Source organism: Lethenteron reissneri, chromosome 10 (assembly GCF_015708825.2).
Source record: "Lethenteron reissneri isolate LAM-NWPU_2019-01 chromosome 10, ASM1570882v1, whole genome shotgun sequence".
Taxonomy (NCBI): domain Eukaryota; kingdom Metazoa; phylum Chordata; class Hyperoartia; order Petromyzontiformes; family Petromyzontidae; genus Lethenteron; species Lethenteron reissneri.
Window position 1 is genome coordinate 9682826 of NC_083788.1, and position 25544 is coordinate 9708369.

Consider the following 25544-nt stretch of genomic DNA (forward strand, 5'->3'; position numbering starts at 1 on the left):
CAAGAAATAACAACAATAGTCGTAAGTTGACACAAATAAAAATTACATTTATAAAAAATATTCATTTAAATTCAGCCAATGGCGACGCGGCTTCTACCGGCCGGGCTCGTATCGTCGCCGCTGATTGGTTGAGACATTCGCTTTGAACGCGAGTTCCGGCCGCCTTAATTAGCCGAGCTGCTGCTGCTTCTTCATCATCGATAATCATCAATAATCATTAATAATCATCGCCAGCCATGATCTATCTACCGCTACTGGATGAAGACCTCTCGTCTCTGCGGCGCAACGCACGCGGCTGACCTCCGTGTGATCGCACACACACAAAGGTCAAGGCGCAGGACCTGCAATTGCCTCCACTGCAGGAGGGTCACTTGGCCTACTCTTCCACGCCGGCCACACGTTTCTTTAAAGGAGGTAGGGTCAGCCACACCGTGACCCCCACACGCCCGCCTGGTTGTGTCCCATTGACGCTGCTGGGTTGGACACACAGAGGCGACGGGGAGATATTTTAACGAGTAATATTACAATACAAATTTATTAAAAACATGCTTTAATTAAATGTACCGTACTAGTAATGGATAAAACTCCACGACTCCAAGAAGTGGCCCGTAACGTAAGGGGGCCGTGGGCAATTACAGCCAACGTGAGTTGAGCGTGCACAATTGGAGCCAAGCCGAAACATAACATCTAAAAAAAGATGCTTAAAAATAAATATTTTGTATTTTTATGATAGAATATAGTATTGTCATCAGTATGACATAAGTATACCAAGTTTGCAGTCGATGCCACATTGGGAAGTGGGTTAAAATTGAGTTACAAGATTTGAGGATACAACAGACGGTTAAAAAAAGCGTGTAATAATAACAATAAAATAAAATATAGTAGTAGGTTTTTACCCTTTCAACTGGTACAAAACTGACACCTTTATACAAGGCATCATGTTTGCAATAACCACAACACAAGCAGTCAAAATGCAAACAAAAAGAAACAACTCTGATGATGATAATGATATGCACTGTCCTTGAAGTTGATTGGTCCACACCCGAGACAGCTTTTCTTAGAGCCTAGTCTCCACTGGTGTTGGACCAGATGACGCCAAAAGGCGTACAACTCAAAAACAGCGCACTATCAGAGTATTGAGAGCTCGGGGTAAGCATTTACACTATGAGACCTCCTTTACCAGTGGCAAAATATATTGATAGGTTTTTACCCTTTCAACTGGTACTGTGACCTGTGGATTGTGACCCGACGTCACAGTTTAAGCCTCTTTGCGGAGACTCCACTATTAACAATACTGGGTGTTGCATTTATATTTAATTTATATTTAAAGCTTTCGTCACTGCAGGGATTCATATTCTTGGTTCTTTCGGTAAAGTCACGTAGAAGGGAAATAATAAAATAATAAAAATATCAAACAACACAAGCAATCATCATCAGGTGTGAAAACCACAGCAAGAAAATTTGAAATGGCCATCACTTGGTAGTCGTGGGAATGTAATGATATTGCTGTACAGTCGATGTAAACACAGTGAACAGGGGAGATGTGTAATACAGTACATGCACAACTATGGAGGGATTAGCCAATAGGAGCAGCAGAGAAGAAGTTGCCACGTTTTTTCGTATTTCAAAATATCTGCCTGTTTTCGTTGTCATTCACCTGCTTCATAGATAAAACTAGTGAGTATACATTTTTATGTCAATTACATTTTGTGTGATGAATAATGATGTTGACCACAAATCCACCAGATGGGTGCATTTTAGATCCTGGTGGAATGGTGGCGCAGTGCTTAGCACACTGCACTACGAACCCGGAAACCTGAGTTAGATTCCTGACCACGGCTAACATCAGTGGTGAATATCTGAACCGTTCCCGGGCTACCCTTTAGTCAACCTGCATCTGTAGTGATGTGTAAACATTGGCGCTGGCCGGAGGAGGAGGGGGGGGGGTAAAAAGCGGCCTAGTGCGGTGCCAGCCACACCACCCTGCTCGTGCGCAATTCTGCCCCGAATCGATGGCTCGCCAACTGAACTTTCCCCAACAATTTGTACTCTTATACGGGTACATTTTCTTGCCTTTGTTCCAGCTCAGAGCAGGTGCCATGATGACAGATCCCATCACGTTCCCGAGCAGTGAGCCCGGCAGGATGGGACGGAGCAACGGAATGGCGCTCTCCGCGAGCAGCTCGTGCGGGTGGGACTCTGAAGACGACGACTTCGACTCGGCGAGCACGCGATGCGGTCCTCCTGCGCCCAAGTGCCTGGGGAAGGACCGCAAACTCTCCCGGCGCAACAACACGCGCGGCGCCGCATTAGCGGCGAGCCACGATTCTGCTGCTGCCGCTGCTTCCAAAACTCCAGCCGCCGGCGCGACAGCGTGGGAGGACGGCTCGTCTTCGAGGGGCGTCGAGGAGCTGCCCGGACCGGACATGGAGTGTGCGCGTGGTCGGAGAGCGGAGGAGTACCGGCAGAAGCCCGAAGACGCGTCGGTGAGCGCCGAGGCGAAGAAGAGGCGAGTGGCGCGAAACCCCGCCGAGGTGTCTGACCTGCCCGGCGGCTCGCCCGGCAACGTTGGTGCAGAGCACGTGGCAAGGGTCGCGACAGCTGCGGGTACATCTACAAACTCGCTCGTGTGTGCGCATGGTGCGAGCTGATTGAGCGAGCTCTGTGCTTATACTTCTTGTGTCCGCTCGCATTCACACATTTTTAAACTTGAACACAGCAGAAGTTGGATATAAGCACACCCCTTGAGAGCAAGACCAGGTGTGCTTCGATTCCAAAGTAGTGTGCTTGTATTAGAAGTTTCCTTCCGCCTTGCCCCTACTAGTGTAATGTTGCTTATATTACAACTGTGCTAATGTGTGCTTATAACCAGCTTCTATACATAATCTGTAATTGTGTGAGTGCTTTTCTCATTTCAGCAGATTAAACGCTGCCACCTTTGAAATGTAAGCACACAGGCAGTCACAATCTCAGTTCTAAAGCGAGATAAACGCCAGGTGGGGCCATGTGGCGAATATTCGAGCGAGTGCGTCGTCGTGAAACCCACAGACGGGCACGAGGACGTCGCGCTGGATGACCGGCGTCTGCAACCGGTGGGCGACCACAGCGCTGGCACCGGGAAGGCGACCGCCGAGCATCTGGTGCAGGCGCCGTCGACCGCGGGCTTGGGAGCCGGCACGGGCGACGAGGCAGCTGCTGTTGCTCGCTCGGGCGAGCGCTCGCCCAAACCGGGCGGTGAAAATTTGCGGGAGGCTGAGGTGTCGCGAGCGGACTCTGTCGCAAAGCAGGACGGCATCGTCGCCTCACCGTCTGCGACCCAGGGCGCCCGCGAGGGAGTGATCGGGGAGACTCGGCTGCCGCTGCCCGCGCCGATTCCGCCTGAGCCGCACAGAGCGGCCGACGATGGCGACAGCGACGGCGTGATTGTTGTAGCCGAGTGGACGGCGGGGAAGACGGCTGCCGCCTCGGTCGCTCCGAGTACGAGCGTAGACGTCGCGGATAAGCCGAGGCCTCGCGTCAAGGACCTGGTGTTGGAAAATCTTCAGAAATACAGGTAGAGTGGATGGCTCCCCATGTGTGTGGGTTCATCAAGAGCAGTGCCCCTCCTTAACTGGCCAGTTGCTTGTAGGCTTGTGAGGGCAGCTGGGAGAGCTAGAGATCAGTGTGCTTGCTACTGATCCACTTGGGTATTGGGTCCCTGGTTTATCTTTTTTGGGAGAATTTACAAGCTATGATCTGTGTTCAATGGGAAATGTTCATAGCCCCTGTGATGTAATTCGCAAGGATTGGGTATTGCTGGTTTCATAGCCTAAATTTAAAATAATTAACACTTATAATGTTCACAATACATGCATCAAAATCATATGTGAATGAATAATCAAATATGTATGATTGATAGAAATGATATCCAAAATATATACGAAGAATATGCCAGTGTGCCTTTTGCGCTAATTCAGCATGTCAATAAGGGTATATAGTCCATTCGCAAAGAATTATCATTGGACAGCCGTTTCAACTGTGGTTGAAATGTTGGCAACATATTTCCATTTGTATATTTTTACCACGAGGTGGCAGATGCGTAATCCAAAACTACACCATTACGAGAAAAAGCAAAATGTATAATGTTTGTACGTGTGATTTAGAAGTGTTATCTGCGTGGAACAAGAATTTGAAACTTTTATTTGGGGAAAAAAAATCGCCAGAATCACAGGCCTGGTATCGTATTTTTTTTTATATATGATACATTGATTTAAAGAAATTGCATTTTGGCAGGCCCTCTGCAGTTCTAAATCAACTTTTGAAAGTGTTGCAGAAGTCATGGTAGCACACCTGTCAACCCATACGGTTTACCCGGTATTCCTGTACAGTCAAATTGAGTTTTCAGGTCCATACGGCGTACAGCCGTTTCAATCCGGGAAATGTTTTTTGGTCAATTTGTTTGTGTTTCTCTGTTGTGATGGGACTTTGTAGGATGCACGTTGAGATTTGTAAGGGCACGGGGTGATCAAGGTCTTAATTTCTCTGTAATAAAGTAGGCACTGATAAGGGGTTGACAGGTATGTGGTATGATAATTGTTTTTTTACCGTTTTATCTGGCAACAAAACTGACACCTTTTTTTACAAGGGGTAATGTTTGCATTGACCACAATACCTGCGGTCGGAATGAAAAAAAAACACAAATCTGATAATGTATCCACTGTCCTTGAAATTGATTGGTCCACACCCAAGACAGCTTTTCTTCGAGCCTAGTCTCACATGGTGTTGGACCAGATGACGCTAAAAGGCGCAGGTGTCAGTTTCGTTGCCAGATAAAAGGGTAAAAAAACAATGATCCTATTTTGCTACTGGCAAAGGAGGTTCCAATGGTGTAAAAGGTATGTGGTAGGCAATTGGCAGTAGTCGACTCTAAGAGTCTCACTGGAACTGGTTGTTCCCAGGAGCACAGTTGACAACATCGTGCATCAGCAAGTCGGTATTATGCAACAAGCACAGGCACTTCTACGAGTGGATTATGAATGCCACACCGAGTTCTGCACTCGGCGAGAGCGCTCTCAAACCCTGGTGCGATGTGCGTCATCATTGTAATGGACAGACACGTTCGATTAGCCTAGCTCACACTTGGTGTCCAACGTAATTGAAGTCTTCTTCGTGGTTCTTTCGGTAAAGTCACGTAGAAGGAAAATAATGAAATAATAAAAATAAAGCATAATAAAATAATCCTCACGACGTTTCGGCCACAACGCAAGCAGCCGTCTTCAGGTGGAGAACAGGTCTGTCGAGAAGGCAGAGTCTTCAGAGAAGGCAGAGTCTTCAGACTCTGCCTTCTCGACAGACCTGTTCTCCACCTGAAGACGGCTGCTTGCGTTGTGGCCGAAACGTCGTGAGGATTATTTTATTATGTTTTATTTGTATTATTTTATTATTTTCCTTCTACGTGACTTTACCGAAAGAACCAAGAAGATGAATCCCTGCAGTCACGAAAGCTTTAAATCGAAATTTAATTGAAGTCTTTTTTTGGTGAGATTCGCTTCTGTGGGACATTCCTAAATATGAAGGGTTTCAGCGCTCTCTGAGAGATCCGAATGGATTGACGTGAAATCGATGGTACAAGCAGAATGCCTTCGTGTACATCCTGCATAACGAATAAGACACGACACACAAAGCCGACAACATAAATGAGACGGCACAATTGAGACAAATCTACAATCAAGTTTTTTTTTAAATCGAAATCCTGATCCACAATTGTGGCGAACAGTTTAATTGACAGGGGGATTGTTGGTCGTGAGCGTGTATTGTTCCATGCGAACAAACAGCTCTAAATCAAACAAACCGAAACCACAAATAACTTCATCTATCAGCAGATGGAATGGGTGTTGATGATTGTTAACCGTGGTGGTGGTGTTTACTGCTTGTGTTCGCAGGTGGCAGGCTCCTGAGAGAATCCAGCTTAGTCCCGACTCAGGTATGCGTTCGGAACACGTGCAGACCTATGTGAAATAACAAGCACATTGTCTTTTCTCTTTACTGCCAGGCCAGTTTTTCCCCTTATAACTGTGCTGTACTCAGTCCTGAACGGCTGTACCTGTGCTGTGAGTTTCTGACATTCCAAACATTCTCATTAAAATTTCTACACATTTGAAAATGCCTTTCTACTCTTAGGTTTTTTCGGTAAAGTCACGTAGGTAAAACAATAATAATAATAATAAAAAATGGAATACCTCAATTTATTATTATTTTATTTTATTATTATTTTTTTACCTACATGACTTTACCCAAAAAAACCTAAGATTATGAATCATTGCAGTCACGAAAGCTTCAAATCTAGAATAAATGCCTTTCTGTGGGTTACAATATTTTTGTAGTCCTTTGTGTGTTGCTGTATATCTATTTTTTTTCACACCAGTTCTTCACAGGGCAAGTTCGCTGATGCCAACACCACTTTTAGATCATCATTACGAGAGTGATTGGTGACCCCATGTTACAGAAACAAAGTGACAGACGGGCAATGCATCCTTTTGACTTGAATCGAAGAGCACTGTCACAAACGCATCTTGGGACAAATATTTCCACCACTAAATCCGTGAACAGAATTTTAACGCTTGTGTGCGGGCACCGCAGGAGGCACGGCGTCGGTGCTCAGCGACGAACAGCTGGCGCGGGTTTTGCAACAGCAGGAGGAGGAGGAGCGGCTGTTGCTGCTCGCTCCTGGGCTTGAGTATGCCCCCCTTGGTGATGTGCCCTCGGGGCTCTGCTTCTGCCACGTCTGCCAGAAGGAGCTGACGCACATGAACAGCGTGCGCAGACAGCAGCACATCAACAGGTTTGCCACCAGACCAAGGGGTGGGGGGGGGGGGTCACGCCTTCTGCACTGCTGCTCATGCTATGCCGAGTCCGTATTTAATAATCGGGTTTTCCCCCTTTTTTTCTGGCAACAAAACTGAAACCTTTTAACAAGGATTCATGTCTGCATTAACCACAATACTTGCAGTCAAAATGCAAACAAAAAACACACTATAATATATGCCTTGTCCTTGAAACTGATTGGTCCACACCAAAAGAAAGCCGTCCCTTGGTGTGGACCAATCAGTTTCAAGGACAATGCATATATTATCAGAGTGTGCTTTTTGTTTGCATTTTGACTGCAAGTATTGTGGTTAATGCAGACATGAATCCTTGTTAAAAGGTTTCAGTTTTGTTGCCAGAAAAAAAGGGGAAAAACCTTATTATTATATTTTGGTACTGGCAAAGGAGGTCTAATGATGAGTCCGTATTTTTTACATTCCTTGCATATTTATTTGTCACAGGCACAAGTGTTGGTGCTACACGTAGCGGCCAACTGTGCAATCAATGACATTTCTGTTTTATATGACAATGCAGTAGTGACGGTATATTTGTGATACCACTGCATATGTTTTGGCGGTCGTGCCGCGTAGCTCTACGATGTGTTTTCGGGATGTACTGCGTGTCGTTCGGCGTGATGTCCCACGTTTTACTGCAACACGTGCAGGGCTTCTGTTCACTTCCTGAACGCAATTGAGGCCCTTCCGCCAGCAGTGGCGTGAACAAGGGGCTGCAGGGCTGCACCTTTACCTTTACGCAGCCGAGAGACACGTTGACATGTCGTGTTGTCGTAGGTGTTTAGACGATCAGGAACAGTTGGGCCCGGGCCAGGCGCCGGCCTCCGCTGGTGGCGCCGGTGTAGCCGCTGCAGCGGGTGCGGCGGTGCCCGAGTGCCCCATTTGCGGGCGCCATTTCCAGACGGAGAAGGCACGCGCCGGCCACCTCAAGCGCTGCGCACGCGAGCTGCACGTGGCGTCGCGCGACCTGGTACTTGCTGTGCAGCGCCAGCAAGCGCAGGCCGGCACGGCGGCACCGCCTGCCATCGCCACCGCCGCCGCCGGCAGGTGAGATGACCAGGCAGCTCGCCGTGATGTGGCATTGTAAATTATAAGGTCCGCGAGAATCGTATCGTCCGCAATATGCGTATTTTGTTGTGTTTCCAAGTTGTGTCGCTGTGACGGATATCTCCAGTTGTGTGTAGATAAATGTTTTTTCTAAACCCATTATTATTATTATAACCATTGTTTTTCTGATCTTTATCCCGGCCAAATATTTTCAGAATTGCATGAAGGTCTTTTAACATTTCCTGAAATTCTTTCCTATTGGATGTTATAATTACTTTGTCGTCAGTAAGCCTCCTACATAGTGAATCTTAATGACATAAGAGTTTCACACCTAGCGTAATTTCTAGTGTGGCGTTTTTGTAGCCATAAACTGTTGTGGATATTGAAGTCACACACGGACTGTGATCTCAGCACCAGGATATGTCCGAGTAATATTTGAGAAGATTGTTGAGTCACTACTTGTGGTAAAGACAAGAAATTAATTTAGTAGACGTGATATAAACTGACGCACAGATGATCAAAACCAGTGCCAGAGTTTTCCACAACAGGGAGTGTGACATGGAGACGCTATCACTGGTGATTACATGAAATCCACAGTGGGGCCAGAAAGAGTGAGAAAGGCTATAGGCTGGGAACATTTAATGTGTGAGGTCAGATGATGGTGAGATCGGAGTGTCTGTGAGGAACAGGAGATGGTGTTTAGTTATATCAAGGGGACAATACATGGACATCATGTTACTTAAATAAGTGATCATTAGAAGTGAACTTGCTGTTTGCCGCAGTAGAGAAAACTAAAGTTACTATTCAAAGAAACATTATTTGTCTGTTACAATGAAAGCGATTAAGAGATGTAGTGGTGCTCAGGTCACGGGTATTTTAAGACATTTACCACAGACACACTCATGTTAGATATTTTTTTAGTTTATAATTCAGCACAAATGAAAATGCATAAAAATGACAGTACATGAAGTTTGATTTGAAGCTTTCGGAATCATACTCTTTGGTTCTTTCGGTAAAGTCACGTAGCTATAAAATAAAAGAAATCACGACGTTTCGGGCGCAACACAAGCGTTCATCATCAGGTGGGAAAGCTTGCGCTGCGCCCGAAACGTCGTGATTTATTTTATTTTATACCTACGTGACTTTACCGAAAGAACCAAAGAGTATAGTACATGAAGCGTTGAACGCCCACTGCTGCTGGTGTACTCAGCGTGCATTAGATTTTAACAGGATCCTAGGACAATAAAGCCATGCCTTCTTTTCTCACTTGGGTACTTATATCGTGAGAGGCTTCTGAACTTCACACGACATTAAACAAAATCTACAAACAATTACAGCAGTGAAAGCTTCTTAGCTACAAATGGGTTGGAGACACGCGTGTGCAGGCGAACAGAACTCGCGTTATGTATTTTGCAAGGGCTGCTGTGATAGGATGATGCTACAATACACCATGTGATATAAGCTCTACTATAGTCGTACGGTTCGTTTTGAAATGATTATTCATAATCAACGTTTTTTTGGGTTTAGATCACGTTATTTATAAATGTGTCGTAACCCTCCACCACCCGACACGGCCAATCAGTAAAAAAGTGTCACGTTGACAAAAGACAAATAGTTCACTGCTTTAGCCCACCGGTGTGTTGAAGCGTGAAACCACAACATTTACAATTTGAGTACGACATTTCGCTGGTAATTGCATCCAGCATCATCGGGCAATTCGCCAGATGACGCTGAAGCAGTGAACTATTTGTCTTTTGTCAACGTGACACTTTTTTACTGATTGGCCGTGTCGGGTGGTGGAGGGTTACGACACATTTATAAATAACGCGATCTAAACCCAAAAAAAAACGTTGATTATGAATAATATTGGTCGCGAAAGCCTACGTGTTGAAATGATTATTGTTGGTACATTTTTAAATTACTGTATGTAATTCCGTTATGAAATGTTGTTATGAAACAACAATATAATCATTTAAGTAAGAAAACATCTACTGATTGCTTTGGTGCTCTTGAATATGTTTCGTGGTTAAATTGACATGTGGTTATATAACATTATTTTTGGATGGCATGTGTGGTATGAGCATTACAAGGTTGTAAAGTGATTTGTGTTTGGGGTACAGATGTTCAATTCAATTTCAAAGTTAAATGAAACTGATATCGCGATAATAGTCATATTGCGAAATCTAAAATTGTATCAGAAAAATTTTTTTTGGCAACCTTAGTATTTTCCATAACTCTGTACGTCTGTGTCTGTGTGTGTCGGCTTTCGTAGGTGGTGGCTAACGGCACGTGCCCCAACAGTCTTTTAAAGGCTATACGGGGATCTTTGTATATGTGTACCCGTGTGTGTGTGTACCTTTGTGTTTGCTCGATTATCTGAACCAGTCCTGGGCCTCCCCTAGATCGACTCAGCCGCAAATGAGTACCTGGTGCGACGTGTAAACATTTGCCACCAGTGAGACAAAGGCGGCGGGGCGTGGTGCTGGCCACCCACCCCCTCGTGTGCCGTGCCGGCCTTCATAGGTGCTCGCCATTAGCACTTGCCCCTACAGTCCGTCCATTTCGGCTATAATAGGGCACCTTTGTCTTTGTGCGCTCGTTGGGCCACCACAGAGCCTTGGGAGCCGCCCCCAGGCGCAAGAAGGACAAGACCAGAGGCTCCACGGCGGTGCGAGGAAGGGGTGGCGGGGGGGGCTTGCCTTCGGAGCGGCCGCCCCCCACGGACGAGGAAGAACAAATGAGGGTTGCTCTGGCGATGTCGGCCTCCCTGATGGAACTCGAGGAGAGGGCCCCTCCTCGGAGCACGGGGCTGCTGCAACCCAAGCCTCTTCGCGACAAAGGTGAGGCGGAAACGGTCAGTGTTTGGCAGTCGGAAGGGGCCCGGTAAATGAGATCTCGTAGCACTGTCGTTTAGAATCTGAAGCGGAATATTTATTTACTTTGGAGATATCCGACGAGCTACAAAGCTGTTTTTCACAGATCTCCAGCCGGGGGGCGGGTAAGAACGTAACAACAACAAATGTTACAAACAGCATGGTAGTGCAAAGCACAAAATAGGTAAAAAAAAAAACCACTGAAACACATACAAATAAGGCAAAACCATCCCCATTTGACTAGGAAAAGCCCACTGAGGTATTAACTTATTTTTCAGAAGCGACCTGGCCACAAATGATAGCTCAACAAAGGGGCCCTTCATTTGGACATTTATAGCACCAAAATCATCTAAATAAGCTCAATGCATATTTCTAAATATTTTAAAGGGAACACAACCATACACCTAACTTTCGTTTTTTTTGTCGACGCATGCCTCGGTTTTGTATCAATGGGCTGTCTAATATGAGTTTTATGGCAAATATTAATGAGAAAATAGCCTTTAAAATGATGGTCAAACGCATAATGGTGGCGTGCAAGTGATGTCACCCCTATGCAGATTGATACGTCACCAATGCTGCCGCATCCCAGGAATGAATCTGACCAGATCCCTAACCGTTTAGTTTAATTTATACTTGTCCGATAACTTTAGACACCACACAGCGTGGGTGTACATCTATGAGATAAGAGATGTTTCCTTTTTAGGGAATCCGGTCCGCTAACTTATTGCTGCCTCTGGGAAATAAGACGTTCATTCCACTAATCGTCGCACATCTGTGCGAGGACAAAACTAACCACATAGTTCGTATAGCTCGCCAAAACCAGTGCCCAGGCTTGGATAGTTTCTTTTGGCAAAGAAATAAGCGAGAATACCTTCCGAAAATCTCCCAACAAAGTGTAGGCGGAAACGTTGTAATGCGTACCAGTGCGACGAGACTAGCGCTTTCGTAAAAAAAAGCAGACTGGCGGGTGCTGTAAGCGCGTGAGTGTGCGCGCTTATGCGTGCTGGTTTGCGAGCGTGTTTTCCTTGATTCGCTGTCCTTTTCTTGTACGGTGGCAACCAGAGGTCGCAACCGGGTACCCGATACCCGTACCCTACCCGATACCCGGCTACCCGTACCCGGCCGGGTACGGGTACGGGTACCCGTTTGCGACCCTGGTGCGGCTGGGTACGGGTACGGGTAGGCCGTGAGTCACTGGTGAGTAACCGTTTGTCACTCATTTTGGGTAGGGTACGGGTAGGGAACGGGTACCCATTTGCGACCCTGGTGCGGCCGGGTACGGATACGGGTAAGGAATCAAAACCCATTTGCGACCTCTGGTGGCAACACGAAGAGACCTTCCTCACGGCACTCGGCTTGACGGGCTCGCCCGGCTTGTGTTATCCTGTGAATACAACCAAACCCTCCTCGTAAACCAGCAACGCTCTCTCGTTTGTCGTCTCGGCTGCCCTTGGAACGTTCTTGACATCGGCGTGCCCTCGCCGCGCATGACGATGGCACCATTGCGTTGAAATTACAAAAAAAATGTGCAAGTGTCATGCGTCAAACTTGTTTTTTGTTACCAACGGCAACTAAGCACTCGTGTGTTTAATTGCCGAACATGCACAATTACGTCTCGAAATGGGTTTGGGACGGAAAATTAGCCGTTCTGTAAATTGGCACGTGTCATTGAATAAGTGATCAGTCGAACACACGTCGGCATTATTTGGAGATTCTTATGCACTAACGCTGAATGTTTATTCAGTAAATTAGCGGGCACTTAAATGTGTTAAGTGTCCTCATTTTCTGTTTAAAAATCGTGAATTGGCCACGCTTAATATAACACGCCAAATACGTTAAATATTTAAATTGTTAATAACATTGCTAAAAAATTAGCTCTACAGCATTAACAACATTAGTGGTGGCAAAGGAATGAAGTTACAATTTGATGGTCGCGAGCTCAACACCTTATCGTGCTTAACACGGGTGGGATTTCAACAGCGGTTGTGTTGAGGGATGTTATATTTCTGCCACTGGCTTAGGACTGCCAAAATAATCCCACAAAACTCCAACTTTTATACCGTGGGGTGTTTGGTTTCAAACCTGATTTAATCGCGGTGGCTTCAACCCAGATACCAACTCAGGTTCTTGGTAAGTCTCGGTCTACATCTTCTTGGTTCTTTCGGTAAAGTCACGTAGAAGGGAAATAATAAAATAATAAAAATAAAACATTATGTATTTTATTATGTTTTTTTTCATTATTTTATTATTTCCCTTCTACGTGACTTTACCGAAAGAACCAAGAAGATGAATCCCTGCGGTCACGAAAGCTTTAAATCGGAATCTCGGTCTACAGTTCCAACTACTGGAATGTCCTTCCCGAGTTGTCCATTCACCGCGTTTGAGTGCCGCGTTTGACTCGTGTATATTGTACACACAACACACCCGAAGACCCGAGTTCGATTCCTGCTCACGGCCAACACCAGTGACGAGTATTTGAATCGGTCCTCGGCCTCCCCTATGTGAACATCGCCACTGGGGAGACAAAGGCGGCCGGGGATGGTGCTGGCCACCCACCCACTCGTGTGCCACAGTGCTGGCCTTCATAGGCGCTACTCGCTAACAGCACTTGCCCCAACAGCCTGCGTAGGCTACACGGGGGCGTCTTTATCTGTGCGATCGACGTGCTTGGCAGCCGCACCCAAGAAGGTCCGCCGGAAGAAGAACGCCGACGCCGCGTCGGCCCTGCTGCAGGCCGATCCCGCCGCCACCGTGCGCCGACTGACAGAAAAGATGGCCGTGCTGCTGGTGCCGGACACGGAGCTGGAGCAAGAAGTGGCGTCACGTCGCACCCCGCCACTGCCACCCAGCCGCCTGCTGCTGCCCTCGCCTGCGTCGTCATCGGTGCCAGCGCCGCCACCGTGGTGTGGTTCCGTGGCAACGGCGCTGCTGTGGAAACGCAGCGCGCTGCTCACCGCCGACTTGCAGGGAGAGGCGCCGTTTCTCTGCCCGGCCCTGGTGCCGCCACTGTCGCCGGGCGGACCGGTACCAACCGGGGAAGCCCAGGTGTGGTTTGTACTCCATTGGGATGCGTGTGTGCGGGTTTGTCTTTTTTTTTGTGTGTGTGTACGTGCGTGCATTTGTATGTGCGTGCATTTGTGTGTGCGTCAGAGGTCGCAAACGGGTTTTGATTCCTTACCCGTACCCGGCCGCACCAGGGTCGCAAACGGGTACCCGTACCCGTACCCGTCCGGGTACGGGTATCGGGTAGGGTACGGGTATCGGGTACCCGATTGCGATCTCTGGGATGAAGCCATGTTGCAGGCGCGGGTGGGTTGATTCTTGGAACTTGAATTGTGAGAAGAGACAAGACGTTGGGAAATGAGTGACAAACGGTGACTCACCAGTGACTCACGGCCTTCTCACTCATTGGTTGGGGTGAGTCACGTGCGGCTACCCGTACCCGTACCCGGCCGCACCAGGGTCGCAAACGGGTATCCTTACCCGTACCCGGCCGGGTACGGGTAGCCGGGTATCGGGTAGGGTACGGGTATCGGGTACCCGATTGTGACCTCTGGTGTGCGTGTTTTGTGTGTGTGTCTGGGTTGGTGTTGGCCACCCCATGTGTGGTGTATCGGGCTTCATAGGTGCTCGCTAACAGCATTTTCCCCAACAGTCTGTTAAAGGTGGTACGTTGGACCTTGGTCATTGTCTTTGTATCTGGGTCTGTTCCGTAACCTCCCATCAGCGAGCTCTCGGCACTTCATGTGGCCTGTAGGTGCACTTAGCTTAGCACAAGTGCCGTGGTGATATCACTGCCACTTGGCGATCGGCGGCTATTGTGTGGGTTTGTACCTTGCGAGCGGGTGTGTGTTTGCGTGTGCGTGCATTTTTGCATGTGTTTAAGCGTGTACCTTATAATCCAGATGATACGGTATCATGCAATGGGAAAATGGATTCTCATCAAGGAATTGGTGAATATTTACAACCCCACTGTTTATGTGCGATTCATGGTGTGGCGGTCAGTGTGTGCACTTCTACTCGAGAAGACTAGGTTCAGTTCCTGTCCATGATACACGTGAATACTTGTGTTGCCTCCGAAAACGTCGTGAATTTTATTTTTTTATTTTGTATTAATTTTAATTAAATTTTTTACCTACGTGACTTTACCGAAAAAACTAAGAGTGTGAATACTGGAGGCAGTTGGAGTTCGTGGAATATTATTACCTGGCGCCGTGTTTCCACATCAGCACCTATCACACAGTGTGTGGCGCCGCCCTTAATAATCCATGGCTAACAACTTTTACTGCAAAAGCCAGTGTAGGATAAACGGTAGACCGTTGCTTTCGCGTGTATCCTTGCACAGCTCCCTTCGTGCATGTACGTGTGAATTCATTTCAGAAACAGCTGTCTTTCTCCGACACCATCACTGATGCGCCAGCGAACCCGGTCGGAGACCGAGTCTCCCTGCGGCAAACACCGCAGGATTCCTCGCTAAGAAACTCCCAGCCGGGATTGGCCGAAGGGAGTGTGGGTGGCTGCGCTGGCGATGTTAGTCGTGGAGGAGGTGGCTGTGGCATTGGTGGCACGGGTGGTGGTGGCGGCTCGTCAGCCTCCGAATTGGGCCGCTCAGGAGAGTGGCAGCAGGAGGAGGTGTCGGGCAGTCAAACGCTGCTGGCGCTGGTGGAGTTGGCCAGGGAGGGGTTGCCCCTCACTCAGTTCATGCAGGACTTGGGCGAGCCGATACTGCCTTCGTGCACAGGTCAGTGTGTGTGTAAGGGAAGTATACAGCGTCCTTTACGGCATCGGAATGGCGAGACAACATGAGGGATCTTTGGCGATTAATACTAATGATGCTGATGATTATGATGATGGTGGTGGTGGTGGTGATATCATTTGCTGATTGTGTCACAGGAGCCATAGAGGAGATGAGTGGTTTCCTGCCCGAGACGGAGCCCTGCGTCTCACCGTGTTCGTCAGAGCTCCACGGTGCAGGCCCAGCCCAGCACAGCTCCGCGGGACCCAGCCTGTTGGTCCGTACACACCCGGAGCCTCGTGCATGTAACAATCACTTACGGGGGCTGATCAAAACGTCCATTTCTGCGCCATCCCACAGACTTTGCAAGCGCTCCTCATTAACCATGCTTTGACCAGAATCCATGCATGCAAACCTGAATCTGCTGATGAGACACCGATTGTTGAAACCGGTCCAGAGGTTGCTGGTGTTGAATGGATGCATCGAATGATCGGTTAATATTCTTAAGCTCGCAATCCAAGCGTCGGATTGCGTCCGTTGAAATTGTTGTTTTTATTTTGCTTATGTTGGATCGTGTGACCGCAAATCGTGCGAATTTAATTGCGATGGCATTCCATAGTTTCGATGGGACATATAACACAAACCTCCTTCGTATTACAATTGAGTGGTGGTGCTCTCTCCCCAGATGGTGCTAAATGTCTTTGTTTTCCAGTCCTTTGGCCTCTTGGGTCGTCGTGGCACGACGTCGCTGCATCTCTTAATTGAGATAATAACAAAACATAATTTTCTACATTTGGTTTTCCCACCATTTGAGTCGTGCAGGGTTATCATGGAGGCCGATGTGTGTTTCACAGATGGATATCAGAATCAGAATCTTTATTTCGATTGCAGGAGGAATCCAATGAGCCTATTTTAAATTTCGATTTAAAGCTGTCGTGACTGCAGGGATTCATCTTCTTGGTTCTTTCGGTAAAGTCACGTAGAAGGGAAATAATAAAGTAAGTAAAATAAAACATAATAAAATAATATAATAATGTAATGAAACAAAATAAATATTTTATAATGTTTTATTTTTATTATTTTATTATTTGCCTTCTACGTGACTTTACCGAAAGAACCAAGAAGATGTGTAGCTCTTTTTCACAGATGTCCAGTATAGGAGGGGTGAGCAAGTTTTCCACCAGGGAGACTGTACACTCTGCGTAATCTCGATTGAGTAATTTGTGCATAATTTTTCAAAGTTAGCTCATTTGGACCACAACCCGGGCACTCAATTTTTATACTCGCTTGGGAGTAAGGAGCAGAATTGCCCTCGACCGATTTTTGCATAAATTATATAATCCCAAAAAGGCAAAATGTACAACGTTATTAATTGATGTAGGTTAGGTTATTTGTATTATAATGCCGCTCTGTATTTTCCCGATAAAATAATATTGATATATATTTAGTAAAAGTGGTGACATTTCCCTAAAAATGTAATACTCCACTTTGAATTGTCTGTCTTTCAGATAATTACGCTGAAATATGAACTTAATTATGTAATATATATTTAATAAATGTGAATTAGTGTAAAGTAGAGTTTTGTAACGTTTGACCAAGTAATTTTTTTTTGTTTTGACCTGGTAGAAGAAAACCATGGTCCTAGAGAAAACCGCAGAACTCGAATTACACACACAAGCAAGTCATCAACCTACTTGCTTTACTATCTCTTGTGGGCCCCCCACTTACGGTGCAAACGGCCAAGAGTGTGCCGGTCGGGTCACGCCGTGGCATCGTGTCAGTTAATACGGCTTTTCCCCGAGTGGTCAACACGAAACAATATGCTAATTTATTTATGCATTCTGTGAGCCTCGGCGTGTCACCTAGAGCCCGGGCGTGGGAGCTTGTGCGTTGAAGTGACCGGCAGTGGGTCTCTGTTCCCTCCTGTGGACTTCAAGTGTCCTCAGACGGATGACAGCAAAATACAACACCTGGTGCCCATCCTGATGGGCCCCCCCGGGGACGCAGCTGCGCATGATGCCACATCGAGCCGCGAACCCCGCGAGTTGAACGCTTTTCCTTTTTTCCCTGTTCGGACAAGTTTTAGTTAAAAAAAACATTAACGCAAACCTATATTTGGGAAAGTACTCGAACCATCTCCAACAAATCGACCACCGGTAGCTCTCACTGGCTCCCACTGACTCACTGGCTCCCACTGACTCACTGGCTCCCACTGACTCACTGGCTTCTACTGGCCCCCATTTGGCTAGCTCCCGCAAGCAAAGAGATATTAGTAAAGACCATTGTCATGCCCCCCCCCCCCATCGACCCAAAAAGCTAAGAGATTACGAGAAGAGGAAATTGAGTACCTTCTGGTGGAGACGGCACTACTTTGTGGGAAAACGAAAACATTTATCTGCCATAGGAAATGTGACTCGAGTAGAGATCGATATCCATGAAAGAGTGATGTGCGTTTGTGTGTGTGTGTGTGTCGTCTGTGCGGGTCGGGGTGGCAGGCCGCCAGGCTGGTGGCTGATCTGTCGGAGATGGTGAACAACCCCCACATGAGCGACGTGCAGCTGCAGGTGGACACCGGGGAGCTGGCGTACGCACACATGTTCATGCTCTACGCTCGTTGCCCTGCGCTGATGCAGCAGGTGCGTGTGCGTGCGTGCGTGTTCAGCTCATGTGTGGAATGGGTGTGTGTGCCTGTGTGTGTGTGCTCATGTGGCGACTCGAGCTCACGGCCAAACCCCAGTGACGATAATTTTAACTGGTCCTGGACCTCCCCTAGGTCGACTCAGCCTCAAATGAGTACCTAGTGCGGTGTGTAAACATCACCATTGGAGAGACAAAGGAGGTCGGGCGTGGTGCTGGCCACCCACCCCCTCGTGTACCGTTCCGGCCTCCATAGGTGCTCGCTAACAACACTTGGCCAAATAGTCTGCTAAAGTATATATGGGCGGCGGTGGTGGGGAGGGATATTTGACTTTGTTAACGTGTGTGCAATGCGCAAGTGATTTTCACGCGATCGCGTGGATCATCTGTCGGCATGCCGGCACACAGCGGTGGGTCACGAGACTCTTTTTTGTTGGGGGGGGCGGTGTGTAGGTGTTCACCGAGGGCTTCGACGCCGTTTGTGAGCGCGGGGAGGCCCAGGGCCGGCGTGTGATCGTGCACGACGCCTCGCTGGACGCCGTGCTCGCCCTGCTGCACTTCGTGTACACGGGGAGCCTGCACGTGGCGCCCAGCGCGTTGTCGGAGACGCGGGCGCTCGCCGACAGGTATTCTCCCGCGGGAACGACACGCCGAGGGAGCCCGTCGGTTCGCGTCGGCTTGCATTGCCTCCCATGAGATCACGATGGCTCCCCGTTGGATGGCTCCCCGTTGGATTCTGCTGGCTTCCACTGGCTCCCATTGGTTCCCGCCAGCTCACATTGGTTGCTGTTGCCTCTTGCTGGCTCCCATTGGCTCTCACCGGCTCACATCAGCTCCCATTGGTTCCTGCTGGATCTTACTGGCTCCTGTTGGCTCATGCTGGCTCCTACCAGCTCCCATTGGTTCCCAGCAGCTCCCCATTGGTTCCTGCTGGACCAATTGGCTGCCACAAGCTCCCTTTTGCCCCCGCTTTTGATCCCGCTGTTAAATTATACTTGCGCGTAATTAACCGCTAATACATTTAATCAACATTTAATAGCAATGTATTTTAAGACGTATGTTTTTAAACAACAATGTATTTTTTATGGTAGCCTTTATCGCTTAACCCGGATCCCAGAGAGGTGTTTCTGTATAGTAGTAAATAATAATAATAATCACGCCACTTGCCCCCACACAGTGCATGAAGCTGAATGCGGGGCTCGTTGCGTTGCGCGTGCCGAGCTGCAGGTTCGAGCTGAGCGACCTGCTTAGCGCGTGCGCGTCGCCGCCCGTCGGCGGTGATGGCGCGTCGCCGCCCGTCAGCGGTGGAGGGGGTGTGTCGCCGCGGCCGTCGTACTCGGGGGCGGCGCGGGAGGGCGACGCGGCCATACGGGAGCTGCTGCGCTCGCTCTGGGAGCACGAGGAAGAGGAGGAGGAGGAGGACGGCGGAAGGGACGGGGAGGCCGTCAAGGCGCGCAGGCACGACGACGACGACGACGGCGACGGCGGCGGCGGCGACGACGACGACGGTATCGGCGACAGCGACCTGGACGAGGTGTACGAGTTCGTGGCCACGCAGCGGCGTGCATGCGGTGGCCGCCACCGCGGCTCGGCCGACGCGGCGAGCGAACGACTCGGCTCCAACAGCGACAGCGCGAGCGGTCTCGACGGCGAGGAGGAGGCGGCGGCGGCGGCCGCGGCGTCCGTCAAGGATAGAGTGTCGGACGCGAGCGCCGCTCGGTCGCCCCGCGCCAACGACACCTTCGCCGGGGGCAGCTCAAGCGAGGCGGGGACGGTGGCCGGGGCGGCGGTCGCGTCGGCCTCGTCGGGCCCCGACGACTCGTACGAGCGGATGTTCACGGAAGAAGACGCGAGCAGCGAGTACGTGGAGCCGTCGCCGGTGACGCCGTCCGCTCGCAGGCCTCTGCCACGGGCGTTCGATGTTTGCGAGCGCGCCGCCTCTACGCGGCCTCGCCCCGGGACGCTCGGCGAGGGTTGCGACGACCCCTTGTCGCGCTCCCCCTACCGGTTCGGCCCCGCGGCGTCAAGTCCGTTCAGAATGAAAAAACGCTCGCCGGGTCGGCGGCGGCCGACGATCGGCGTCGACCCCCATTTGCAATATTCACTCTGCGAGGCTGAGCACTCTCACTTTGATCGCTCGCCCGTCCCTCGTCATCCGTCGCCCGCCTCGGTACCGCCTTCGCCGCAACGTCCATCGCCCGTGAGGCAGTCGCCCGGAGTAGCTATTCCACATCCGGTAACGCCTCCGTGCTTGACAGCGCTTTCACCAGGTTCCCCCGCTCTACTCGCGACGCCGTCCGCAAACGACACCGTGCCGACGAGCTCGCCCCACGCAACATCCAACCACCCGTCCCCCGGCCGCGCCGGCCGGTCCATTGCCAGGGCTCTGCGCAAGCAGCAGCGCCATCTCGCGAGCGAGTTTGATGCTCTGCTGTGCGCCGGCGGCGAGGACGGGCCGGTTCATACTCGAGCGGACGAGGGCGGCGCCGTGACCCCGGAGCCGTCGTCAAAATTTCAAGCAACATCCTCCATCGGCTCTTCCGTGTCGGAGACGTCGTCGGTGAACTTGCGGCTGTCCACCGACAGCGAGATTGGCAGCGGCGAGGTCTCCTGGCTGATCCCCGGTACGCCCGGAGCGGCTTCCAGGTCCTGCGGCTTTCAGACGTTGCAGTCATGCCTCCTCCCCGGTGCTCGCGGGGCGTCCTCCCCCGGCCCCGACCACGGCCACGGCCACGCGCTCATCGACCTGACGCTTTCCCCGCACGAGGGCAGCAGCTACGCCTCGTTGTTCAGCGGGGGGAGCTCCGCGAGAGACTCGGGGGGCGCCCGCCGTCGAGATGAGGGGACGGGCGCCGCTCCCTGTCCGATCCTAGATGCCGACGATGCGCCCGAGTCGGCCGTCATCGTGTTGGACGACTCCCTTGAGAGGAGCCCCACGGGCGAATTCCTTCTGCCCACGCTGACCGCGCCGGTCCGAGACGACCGTGTCATCAGCCTCGCCGAGATCGGGCGGGGCTCTCCGGAACGTTGCTCGCTCGGGTACGACCCGCGTCCGGACTCGCGCGACCTCGGCACGGGACGTGCGCGCGTGTCCACGTCTGCGGCAGGCGACTCGGGCGGAGAACTGTCGGGTCGTTTTCCCGCCACGCCCGACGAGCTGCCGCAGCGGACGCCCCAGCGTGACGGCGTGCCGCTGACCTCCGGTTCGGCAGCCTCCCCGTGGCAGTCGGGGTGCTTTGCCCGCATGGAGCTGAGTCTCAGAGAGCGGCTGCTGAGCAGGCTCGCGGCTCCAAGCTTTCACACCCAGGTGAGCGGAAGTTGAACCTCTTTGGTTTTCAGGTGACACCGACCCACTGAATTGAAGTTGAATTGGCCGAATGAATCGAGGGGGTTAACGTCTTGACATGGCTGTGAGAATTGTTCATCGACGGTGATGATAATTGGCGGCGTTCAACACTTGTACACCTGACCCAGTTCTAAACATAATTAGATTGTTCTGATGCTGACGTAAATAGGCACTGCACCAATTAGCATGGTTGGCTACATACGTTGTGAAAGAAGTTCAACATACACATATTAAACTGGAGCTGGGCTATGCAATCATTTAAGTCAGGGGTGGGGAACCTTTTTTCTGCCAAGGGCCATTTGTTATATAACATCATTCGCGGGCCATACAAAATGATCAACTTAAACATTCTCCTGTTATATTTGGTCAAACATTTAATTAACTCGCCCCTAATGCGATGGCTGGAACAGCTTCTCTTTGGCGAGGCGTGTGATGTTAGCTGGTATTGATGATGTTGCTACTCGCAACTGCTTTTCCAGGTTTGCTCCTAGATTTATTGAATTTCGAGTCCCGCCTGCGGTTGCCTTGGCAGGGCCACACCAAATGATTTCGCGGGCCTTACATGGCCCGCGGGCCGGACGTTCCCCACCCCTAATTTAAGTAATTGATTACTCTTCCGCTTATCAACTAATTGAATGACACGACGGAATTAGGAGAAAAAGCTTCTCCTCTGTAAGCTGCGTGCGCCACCGGAGACGCTGGAAGGGTCGGCGGGACGGGGGGGGGGGCAGTGACGTCGTCGCGATCCTTCCTCGTGATCCTAGCGTAGCTCTTTTGAATGAAACGCCGACGACGGACGGCGCGGTGCCGCTGCAGGATTACGACGAGGATCGTCTCGTGCGGACGCAGTGCGCCGCCGCCGCCGCTGATGATGGCACCGCCGCCGCCGCCAGAGAGGAACCCGCCGCGTCGCCGCCCGCCCCGGACATCGCCTTCGACAGCTGGAACCCCGGGGAGGAGCAGCTGTGTGGTCTGGGCCTCGGCTCGCCCGACTCGCTCGCTGGGGCCACCACCCCAGGTGCGCGGGGCGTTCGATGAGTCGCGCGTGTGCTTTGCGAGCCGCTTGTGCATTTGTTTGTAAATGCGGGGAGCGGTGGTGCAGCGGTTAGCGCGCTGCGCTACGAACCCAAATTTGAGAACCTTGAATAAACCCATGCAGAACAGGGAAAACATGCACGACGCCTCACAGAAAGCCGCCCAAGTCCGGAATCAAACCCGGATACATTTTGCTTTGAGGCGCTCGGAAATGGAATTTAGGCCCCGAGCCACTTAGCCGTCTCTTACAAGTATAAGCTATTTGTTTGAATCGAGGAGCACCTGTCATTGCATATTGTTCACCACTCAACCCCCGTCCCCGGGCCGGCCTGGAGTGGATGCATGCCCGCATTCAGCAGCTGCTATTTTTATTTGTGTCCTCAATTTGTTAGGGCACAATGCAACAGAGTCCTTCTTGCGATAATAAATTGACGTCGGTTTGCAAAATGAGCACTGTCCTTCTGCTGTCAGGTGCAACTGTGTTTTTGTTGTTGCTTTTGAGGTGGCCGCGGTGAGTTAGAGGGATACTGTTCATGTTTTCAGCCCACGCCTCCTCTTGTGTGTTCTTGTTTTGAGCCAGGGGTCACTTCTCATGATTATACATTTTGTGCTCGCGAGTTTGAGAGTCTTTCTGCTCAGACCTTGGTCACTGATGATTTTTTTATCTTTTTTTCCCCCGAATTATCTTGCAGTTGTGCTCTGTTGTCATACTATGAGATGAAGAAATGTATTTTTGGAGCAGTGCATCATCCCTTGCTAGAGAACTGCATCTGGAAGCTCATAATCAAAGGTCTTGCTGTTAGATCCATTCAGTTTCCCTTTATCCACCGTGATGGATGCCTGCGCTTTATCATGCACCTGGCTATCGAGTTGTCACATGACAGTCCAACCGAAATGTTTGATTAGTAGAGCTGAAATGTGCTACATTAAAGTCGAAACCCAACTTTAACATTATGGTTTTGTTCAGGCATTGCGGATGACTGGACCGAGACCGTCCACTCACTGCACTTGAGAACACACATTTATCCGCGGCCAGCTGCACAAGATCAAAACCCAGGATCTTGGTGGTTATGGCCCAATACTTTGCTGTGTGTCTGGACGGTTCAGGGGTCACTAATGAATTTGGTGACAAAAAAAAAAAGGCAATGACTTTGTGTTCCATTTTCGCTTTGTTCGCCCAGATGTGGATTGATGCACATCAATCGGATAAAAAAACACTACTTTGGCTCTTGGAAATATCATTGTCAGGATTAAATGAAATCTAGACTTAATACGATGGGATTTTTTTCATGCAGTCATTAGGTTACCGTGGCTGACATCATGATATCGGTACATCCGTCACTCAGCATGACCAGGAATCTAGCTTAAGTTGCCGTGTTTATAGGGCAATACTACTGCACCCACCAATAGGTGCAAGAGAGTTGTCTCAGTCTTGGAATATTTAGCGAAGGCGAACCTTTCTGTTTTACATCTTCCCCAGATAATTAAACATCGACGTCACCGGTATGCAAACTGCACGAGTATATCCTGGATTGTAAAGTTTCCTCTCGGGCTAATGACGGGCACATTTGCCCGTACACGCACACACAGACAGCACAGTCAACTTTTGTCTCGATTGTCAGTGGCCCTTCTGTAACGAGAACCTTTTGGGAACGGTGTGCCCGTAAAAACCCACAGTCCACGAGGCGAGGGGCGCTGGCAGGCAGCTCCAAGCGGGGTCGGCCACCCCAATGCCCTGCTACTCCGACATGGAGACACCCCACCTGAAAAAGGAGCTGAACAGGTGAGACACGCGGGGCCCTTTTTCGCCGCTCTGCGTAATGTTCTGGGTCGGTGATGATAATGATATCGTGTGGCCAATCTTTTCCTTTCATGAGGCTGCCGATGTCAATGCCGAGCAACAGCTACAATTTCACATTCGGGTGGACAAGCCAGATAAGCGCGTCTGGAGCAGCGGAATGTGTCGCTGTGACGTCTCATTCGTATTTGTGGATCGGGCGTTACGTCGTTACACGTTGCACGATCTGTTCTGGATGACCGCAGTTGCCCACTGGAGAGTTTTCAATTTTCCATTTGCTCATCGGGTACCCGCATCTGCCATGGTTTGTGCAGATGCGATTGACAGTGGACCGTGAGCTTCGTGGAAGATCAGACCCAGGCATCTTCTGTGTTGGGTCTTTTCACATTGGGGTTTGTTTGTGAGTGTGGCCAATGAAGAATAAATATTTAGAAATTCAGTTCCCAGCGATTTAGCCATTCAATTGCATTGTCCGAGAGTTGGTGAATTTCTGTATATGTCAGCGCTTTCCAATCTTTCTGGACCTGTGGGCCACTGTCAACCCTCAAGGAAAAAAATGTGCAGACCACCACTCGGCAATAAAATGTGAATGACTCGTTAAGCGCTGTCAATTGTTTTAGAAAATATCGTAGCATCTGACACCGTTCCACGGGACCACTTCCCACAGCCTTGCGGAGCACCGTTGGTCTGCGGACCGTAGGTTGGGAACCACTGCCCTTGATCAAAGAATATATAAGCACAGCTCTGCGTGTCCGCATATTAGTCATTGATCCATCGGTCAATGAACAATATAGTCCGCCAGTATTTGTTAACGCAAGCAAACTCTGGGCCCTCTTAGATTGTCTGCTGTCTAGTCAGAGCCATTGGTCCGCAAAGTGTTTCGCTTTGATGCGCTCCACAATTATGCACGAAGAGTGTGCATAGGTAATGTTCTCGAGCCATTTCCTAAATGCCAATCGGAGTGTGCATCAGGCTCACCGGTTGGGATTTTAAGTCGGAATGATTGATCGCGAGCACATGGTGCATGGCGGTTAGCACATCTGCATGATAACCGCGTGAGTGTAAATGCATTACCTAAATGAGTTTAAAGTCCTCTGTAGCATTGAGAGGTTTTAGTAGGAACACCCATGAATCTAAACTCTCAATGGCAAACCAATTGTTCACGTTTGTTTTGTTTAACGAGGTGAGAAGTCATGACATGGGTAACTAAAATGAC

At 49.8% G+C, this 25544-nt stretch overlaps 1 protein-coding gene across 2 annotated transcripts in view; it reads left to right on the top strand.

The window, feature by feature from the left end:
- Positions 1-25544, top strand: part of SLX4 (SLX4 structure-specific endonuclease subunit) — a 29868-nt gene continuing 4324 nt past the window's right edge. Inside the window, exons 1-15 of one of the 2 annotated variants that reach the window (XM_061548851.1) lie at positions 1-414; positions 2085-2607; positions 3049-3553; positions 5922-5962; positions 6619-6820; positions 7635-7904; positions 10518-10744; positions 13452-13822; positions 15158-15518; positions 15671-15789; positions 18008-18148; positions 18603-18775; positions 19377-21456; positions 22312-22513; positions 24208-24313. In XM_061548851.1, coding sequence (XP_061404835.1) covers positions 259-414; positions 2085-2607; positions 3049-3553; positions 5922-5962; positions 6619-6820; positions 7635-7904; positions 10518-10744; positions 13452-13822; positions 15158-15518; positions 15671-15789; positions 18008-18148; positions 18603-18775; positions 19377-21456; positions 22312-22513; positions 24208-24313 — 5477 coding nt within the window. In that variant the 5' untranslated portion in view covers positions 1-258. The remainder of the gene's footprint in view (positions 415-2084; positions 2608-3048; positions 3554-5921; positions 5963-6618; positions 6821-7634; positions 7905-10517; positions 10745-13451; positions 13823-15157; positions 15519-15670; positions 15790-18007; positions 18149-18602; positions 18776-19376; positions 21457-22311; positions 22514-24207; positions 24314-25544) is intronic. The other variant, XM_061548852.1, reaches the window with a different exon arrangement.